An 8,165-nucleotide genomic window follows, 5' to 3' on the forward strand; every position below is an offset into this window, starting at 1 on the left:
GGCCTCCACTATCAGATACCCGTTAGTCAGCTAACAAACTTCAAAATAAAGATATCTTCGAATAGAGTTGCGCTGCGCAAGAACTTCTTGAAACTGAATGTTTAATCCAAACGAGATCTCTGCGTTCATACGGACAGATGGACAGACGGAGGGACGGGCATGGCTAGTTAGACTCGGCTAGGGATCCCGATCACTTCCTCCTACCTGATACATACATTTAAAAGAAATTATGAATCTCAGTGCTCCAAGTAAACTCAAACTGTCAGAAACTAAATACATCTCTTACCCGGTTATAAACCAACTAAATTATTCCTACTCTGTATAACTATCACCAAAAGTCAATATTCCCAAAATGATTTGTGACTTAAGAACCACGCTTTTATCCCGTTCTTTATGGCGTCTGAGGATCACTCGGTGTTACTCAAAGGATAGCAGAGCGGAAAATGCTCTCAAGCGATTGGGCACCAGCCCCCGAAATGTTCGGGATCATCCCCAGGGATGCACACCCCAGCATTTGAATACAACGGCCTTCGCTTCCCCGGATTTCATACCCCCATCAACCTACCGAATTGTTGAAGAAGAGGAGAAGCTTGGGCCCAATGCAGGAAAGAAGAAAACCTACAAGAATCCGGAGTACTACAGCTACTATCGATACTCGTACTACGACCTCAAAACAATAGTCGATACCATTAAAAAAAAACAATCATCCAAAAAGTAATAAATAGCACCAAATTGGAAATACATCGAAGAAAATTCTCCTTACAAGCTATAATGAAAATCAAATTGGAGTATGTTTAAAGGCAGCTAAGTAGCTACATCTAGAAACCTTCTTCATATGAGTAGTTTGCCCAATTGATATAAAATTGACCAACCATATACATCACGGAAAATGGTCAAACGGATATACAAGCAAGAACCGCGATCTAATGATGGTCAAAAGGGTATACAAAACTGTATACTATGAGTTCATAATATTCATGAATTTAATCATCATATATGCCAATTTTAATTTAAATAAAGACTGCGTTATCAATCACTTTTCAATGGTTAACTTGGAAGTCGATAAGCAACAGTTTTTGAGACTTATAATTTTTTTATCACAAAATTAGAGATATTTTTCAAAAATGGCTTAGAATAGTATTTTCCTACCCAACTTGTAAATGTTAGGCACAGAAAAATACCTCGTTACAGCATAATGTTATTTTTATACCCGTTACTCGTAGAGTAAAAGGGTATACTAGATTCGTCGGAAAGTATGTAACAGGCAGAAGGAAGCGTTTCCGACCCCATAAAGTATATATATTCTTGATCAGGATGACTAGCCGAGTCGATCTAGCCATGTCCGTCTGTCCGTCTGTCCGTCTGTCCGTCTGTCCGGATGAACGCTGAGATCTCGGAAACTATGGGAGCTAGGCTATTGAGATTTGGCGTGCAGATTCCTGAGCTTCCTACGCAGCGCAAGTTTGTTTCAGTAGACTGCCACGCCCACTCTAACGCCCACAAACCGCCCAAAACTGTGGCTCCTACAGTTTTGATGCTATATAGAAAATTTTAACTGAAATGTAAATTTCTCATCAATACCTATCGATTGACCCGAAAAAAAGTTTGCCACGCCCACTTTAACGCCCACAAACCGCAAAACCCTGTGACGCCCACAATTTTCATGCTAGATAAAAAATTTTAACTGAAATGTATTGGTCTCGTCAATACCTATCGATTGATCCAAAAAAAAGTTTGCCACGCCCACTTTAACGCCCACAAACCGCAAAACCCTGTGACGCCCACAATTTTCATGCTAGATAAAAAATTTTAAATGAAATGTATTCGTCTCGTCAATACCTATCGATTGATCCACGCCCACTCTAACGCCCATAACGCTTAAATCTGTATACCGCCGGTAGGTGGCGCATTTTAATCTCGCTTTGCTGCTTGCATATCTCCATATAGCTGAGTAACGGGTATCTGATAGTCGAGGTACTCGACTATAGCGTTCTCCCTTGTTAAGATTTGAAAATCTGTTCGAGTTCATAATACACAATTTTCGTGCAGTGTAAGACCTCCTCCGCCTGGTGATACTCCGCCTTATGACACTAATCGTATAGTTGGCTGGTCGTTAGTTAGGCGGTGCTATCGGCCCCAAATGCGATTTCCGCACAATGAGCTCCTCTCCGTGTCCGTCGTGCAGTTTCCGGATTACGTGCGGCATTTTTCGTACAGGTGACATAATGATCCGGACTCGCCAGCGCCTCGGAGGCGTAATTAGAGGGAAGCGCGGGGGTCGACCTGTGTTCGCCGAACAAAAGATGCCACGCTGCGTTGCCAACTGGGGGACCTTGTAATTTAGCAAATCGGTTTAGCAAGTCATCAGGAATAGCCGAGGGGAGTGTGGGGGAAATGTAGCTTTCGCGACAACACGCCTTATTAAATTTACAGACATTAGCTTCTTACTTACACTTGTAGGTGATGTTCATTAGTTCTCGCACCCAGGTGTGTGTAAGATGTGCGGATCTCGATAATGCTGCCGAAATAGGGTATACCAAATGTATCTGCAAAGACAGAACTTATAGGCTATTGATATAAAATCATATTTATATCACCAGTAAAGCATCGTTGTTAATTGTTGACCCCAAATTTGCTATCGATTTAAGATAACAAGAGATCACGAAAATAGTAGAAAAATTTCATTTAAAAAGTTCTGAGTGTCACCAGTTTTTTGTGATCTGATATTAATTTAAGCACCGGACCCAACTATAAACAATTATGCTAACTACATATAAGATTGACTCCAAATGAAAATCCGAAAAAAAGTAGAATTCCATTTAAAAAGTTCTGACCCAACAATAATCAATTATATTAACTATAGTTAAAATAGTTATGGTGAATACACTGTACATATATGATTGACTCCAATTGATACTAAACTCATAGCTGGTTTACCTATGATACTTTACTATACCTTGATTTCTCTGAGTGCGACTTTTAATTGAATCCCATCGTCGGGTGGCGGAGCGTGTTTGTATGGGGCAGTCGAGCAAACCATTCCCATTCACACATCCTCCTTGGCAATTTATCAATTTTAATCGCATGCAAATTTTATGCAGGCCCGCCATAAGACCCAAGTGACATTTGCTTTCGCTAAAGCTGGGCGCACAATTTCCCAAGAAAGGAGAGGAGGAGGATGTGTGGGCCTGGCTGTTCAGTTCTGTTAACAACTTTGGGCCATTCGAAAGGCTGCTCCAAAGGCTTCTGCTAATCACATGGCACTCTTTATGATTGCGACCTTCCCCTAACCCTTCTCTTTTCCCCTAAGTTAGCCATCTTGCGCAACATTTGCATTTTGGCAACATAATTTTTGCTGTATTGTTGTGCCTAAGCCTGAAACATGACCAAATCAAAACATTTGCATAATTAATGAGTGGGAATGTTCGGTGACTCGAAAGGGATGTTAGTAGTTGGAAGAAATTAACTGAAAGTTAAAGCTAAATAGGAAATCGTAATAATAAGAACATATATATATATTTCTATATTGATATACATTATTTCTATAGAAATTTCTTGCAATTTCTTTTATTTTATGAATAAGTTAACTAAAGTTAATATTATTTATTGTAAATCAAACAAAAGCACCTCTTAACAAGGTAAGGGGTCGTGACGATCGCACCATCAAAATACAAAAGTTCTGATATACAAATTTCTGACAAAAAAGGATTGTACATCAGGCAAAATGTTTTCGTTCTGCCCGGTTTATTCAAAATATTATAACTTCTTGCATACAAAGGTATATTCTGCAAAATGCAAAACATTTTAGAAAGTGTATTTATTTAGTCGGATGTACAATCATTTTGTGTCTCAAAATTGTATATCAGAACTTTTGTATGTTGAAGGTGCGATCGTCATGACCCCTTACCTTGTTAAGAGGTGATTTTGTTTGATATCAGAAGTTATATATATTATATTAATTATAAAATAGTAGTAGTTGCCGCAATATAGTTGCATAGTTTTAGGCATTCAAGGTAAGCAAGAAATGTTTTTTATACTGAACTTAAATGGATTGCTCTCTTTCTCGCTCAGTATCTTCCAATGGTATTTGTATGTAAAAAGGTGTTATTTATCAAAAGTTTAGGAATCTCAAGGGCTATATAGTTAAAAATTAAAAAAAAAAATTGTTTGAACCAATTTTGAGAAAAAAGCCAAAAAGTGGTAAAAAGAAAAACTTTAAGATATAACTTTAAATCTATTGTATTAAATCAATTTAAGTAAGTGTAACGTGATTAGCAAATTATATTACCTTTTTAGCGACATATAGCACGTATCTGTAGCATTAGTTGTCGTAGAACAAAAGTTTTTTATTTCGAGCTTCTTAATACACATATATAGTCCCAAGAACCCTAAACCAAAAAAAGGGATTTACACAAATCCATAAACAAAGAGACAAACATTTTCATTTTGAAAAGTCCCCCAAAATCCTGTTTTTGCAATAACTTTTGAACGGAGCATGGGATTTCAACATTTGAGGTGTCATTCGACGCGTATTCTCAGTAAAATTATAACTAGGCTAACAGCTCCTAGTTTCTAATTTTTCATTTTTACACTTTCACCGCTCTACCTCCCAAACCAATTGATATTTCTAAAGTCTTGGTTGTGATATCTTTCGATTGGTGTATCATTCGTTACTATCAGACCATTACAGCAGACTTTCAACTCTGCGGCTATATATATTAGTCGCCTTCGCCTTCTCCTTTTGCGCTTCGTCACTACGTGGACTGCCGTTCACAGTAATGTTGAACAAAACGATGGCATTAAATACTCTGTGGATAGACAGTCCTGAACGATTTTCCAACCCAGTATATTCTGCTCCTTCACACTAAGACTTATCACAACTGAGCAAAAATAAGAAACTTAAAAATAATGATTTTTCGATAATCCTTCCAATACTCTACCCCGTAATTAGTTGCGAATCTGACGTGACATTTTTTCCGCATGCCCGAAAATGCTTGGTCTGAAAATGTGTGACTAACGCTAATTTCCGTCTCGTGATTGATACTAGTCCCCGGGCCAATGACACACCCATCCATCATGGAAGACAATGGTAACTAGAGGGAAAATAGGTGAAAGGAAACGCTGGGAAATGCGCTTATCATGTAACGGTTAACGGCGAATTGACTCGAAAAGTTCAAAGGTTTGGCTTTGGTTTGATGGATGCGATGCGAGGCAAGACCAAAGTGCAAGTTAAAGCCACCGAATCGGGTGTTATGTGTATATTGCCCCAGGCCCTGTTTTCCAATTTACACTGGGGAGGAAAGTTTGCGGGGCACGTTCTGCGATGGCAGCTGGTTTGCTTAGCTGGAAAAGTTGGCCAAACAAACACAGGCCAACACGTAAAAACAAAATTGCAAATAAATTTTAATTGTTTTGAGCAATTAAAAATTAAATTTAAAAAATAGTGCAAGGGGCGGGCCAGCGCTTCGGCTATATGCCACACACTAATTTCCGTGCTTATTCAATTTGCGAAAATGTTTGGCAACTACGTGAGTGCGAGCGAGTGTGCGAGTGCTTGTGCGACTCAGTGTCCAATGGCTGCTGCCGCTGCTCCTGCTAAACAAATTAAATTAGACAACTTTTATTCATTCGTTTGACATTTTTATTTGTTTTCAAACTCATTTTGCGAGAGCAAAGGCTGTGGGCTGGACTTTGCAGGATCGGGGCAGGACAGTTGAACAATTAACAACAAATACAATTTCCAGAGTTTAGTTAAAAATTTTAGCAACTGCTCCCATTTAATTGTTCCGTTTTCCCTGGCGACCCGTCTCGATTGTTTGAATTTAATTAAATGCCATTTGCATAAGTTCGTCATCCTGGCTCGTTTCGGATGACAAAGGAATACGGAATTATACACAATTTATGACACTTTCTTTCCTTATCGAGGGAAAAGAAAACAATGAGATAGGGTGGGAAAAGCGAGATAGCAACGCTTATCAAGTGCTGATTGCAATCGAAGCAATAGGAAATACTCAAAAATTGATAATGTAAAGAGAGCCCTATGCTTGACTTAATAGCAATATCATTCATAATATAGTGAATTTAAAAAGGTACTTAGAAAAAATAATGAGCAAAATTCATTTTTATAAGGTATAAAATATAACACACTTTTTGCATTACCATTTTTTTAAGTTAAGTTTAAAAATTAAATAGGTTTAGTTATATTCATTTTAAAAACAAATAAATTAGGGCTTATTTCGTTTTAATGACCCATTAAAAAACTCACGATAAGAAATCCATTAGTGTGGTCATTTAAAAAAGTTTCTGGCTTTTGAAGTTGGTAAGAAGTCCTCTTCAAAGTGAATAACAAGTATTTTCAAGCTTATTGATAAGACCCTGTCTTTCCCCATCGATCGATCGTTTTGATTGCCATCGCCGCATTATCAGTTTGTCTACCGCAGTGGCATCATCGAACCTCCCCCTAAAAATACGAGAGAATATTCCCAGAAATTAACAATCTTATCAACAATGCCACTGAAATTTAACCGATTGTGTCTGCCATTGCTCCTGTTCGCTTGTCATCTACTGGCTGAGAGTAAGTTTTATGATTTTTGCATCATTTCAATTTGATTTTTTCATAATCCATTTTCTGCGATTGCAGTTCCACAATGCTTTCACTTCACCTGGGTTGGAGCCTACGATAATCACTCGAATATCCAGACCGAAACCTGTGATTCCAGAGTGGGTGACTTTAACGACATACCCTGCGAGGAACCACTGGTTGTTACACGTGAGTTTTTTAAAAATGTATACCTAACAAGGGAGAACGCTATAGTCGAGTACCTCGACTATCAGATACCCGTTACTCAGCTAAATGGAGATATGCAAGCAGCAAAGCGAGATTAAAATGCGCCACCTACCGGCGGTATACAGATTTAAGCGTTATGGGCGTTAGAGTGGGCGTGGCAAATTTTTTTTTGGATCAATCGATAGGTATTGACGAGACCAATACATTTCAGTTAAAAATTTTTATCTAGCATGAAAATTGTGGGCGTCACAGGGTTTTGCGGTTTGTGGGCGTTAAAGTGGGCGTGGCAAACTTTTTTTTGGGTCAATCGATAGGTATTGATGAGAACATTACATTTCAGTTAAAATTTTCTATCTAGCATGAAAACTGTAGGAGCCACAGTTTTGGGCGGTTTGTGGGCGTTAGAGTGGGCGTGGCAGTCTACTGAAACAAACTTGCGCTGCGTAGGAAGCTCAGGAATCTGTACGCCAAATCTCAATAGCCTAGCTCCCATAGTTTCCGAGATCTCAGCGTTCATCCGGACAGACGGACAGACGGACAGACGGACAGACGGACAGACGGACAGACGGACATGGCTAGATCGACTCGGCTAGTGATCCTGATCAAGAATATATATACTTTATGGGGTCGGAAACGCTTCCTTCTGCCTGTTACATACTTTCCGACGAATCTAGTATACCCTTTTACTCTACGAGTAACGGGTATAAAAATGCACACAGTTCGAAGGCAATCCTTATAAAATTAGGCTTATGCGTAACTTCCTAGGAGAATAGTATTGCTTATCATCTTTATTTTGTACCCTAAAATCCAACAGCCGACGACACAGTGCCGGATGTGAAGGCTCTGTGGCAGAATACCACGGAGAACCGCGAGAACTTTCTGTGCCAAATGTCGCCCGGTCGCTCATGCGTGAAATACTCCTACATATTCAAGGGCGGAAGTGAGTCTGTTCCCGCCTCTAATGCAGTAACATCTATATAATAAACTTAATACTCCAGTACAGAACATCACGTATATGTGCGCCAATGTGAACAGCAGCAACGGGTGCTACCGACAGCTACATCCAACCGGCATGGTTGTGGAGGCCTGTGTCTGCACCTCCCGAGTGGGTCTGATACCCTGTAATGGCTGCTCGAGAACTCGGCTCGGCGGTGCCACGGGCTGGGCTCTTTGTTTGCTCGGCCTTTATCAATGGCTAAATAAATATCGAATAGTTTGAACTGCAAATACGGTGCCTTTATGTAATGTGACATTTCCGGGCTTTTGATTTTGACAAGCCTCTGCGAAATTTATGTGCACTCTTTGTAGGCCATGCATTTTCGTTTTTGACGGTATTTTTTACGCCGCCCGATGTGGCTAAATAAACTGCCATAATTTA

General features: G+C 39.4%; 2 protein-coding genes across 3 annotated transcripts; both read left to right on the forward strand.

The window, feature by feature from the left end:
* The first annotated feature begins 274 nt into the window (after window positions 1–274).
* Window positions 275–920, forward strand: LOC108019692 (uncharacterized). The gene has a single exon (XM_017087586.4). It carries the CDS (start codon window positions 353–355, stop codon window positions 716–718), a length of 366 nt encoding a protein of 121 aa, XP_016943075.3. The 5' UTR covers window positions 275–352; the 3' UTR covers window positions 719–920.
* A 5,483-nt stretch (window positions 921–6,403) lies between these two features.
* LOC108019690 (uncharacterized) lies at window positions 6,404–8,165 on the forward strand. Of its 2 annotated transcripts, none has more exons than XM_017087583.4 (4): window positions 6,404–6,574; window positions 6,641–6,769; window positions 7,602–7,727; window positions 7,791–8,165. In XM_017087583.4, the coding sequence occupies exons 1-4, from the start codon at window positions 6,508–6,510 to the stop codon at window positions 7,910–7,912; spliced, it is 444 nt and encodes a 147-aa protein (XP_016943072.2). In that variant the 5' UTR covers window positions 6,404–6,507; the 3' UTR covers window positions 7,913–8,165. The 2 variants fall into 2 exon arrangements, with proteins under 2 accessions (XP_016943072.2, XP_016943071.1); XM_017087582.4 differs by having other exon boundaries at window positions 6,405–6,574; window positions 7,786–8,165.

Source organism: Drosophila suzukii, chromosome 2R (genome assembly GCF_043229965.1).
Source record: "Drosophila suzukii chromosome 2R, CBGP_Dsuzu_IsoJpt1.0, whole genome shotgun sequence".
NCBI lineage: Eukaryota > Metazoa > Arthropoda > Insecta > Diptera > Drosophilidae > Drosophila > Drosophila suzukii.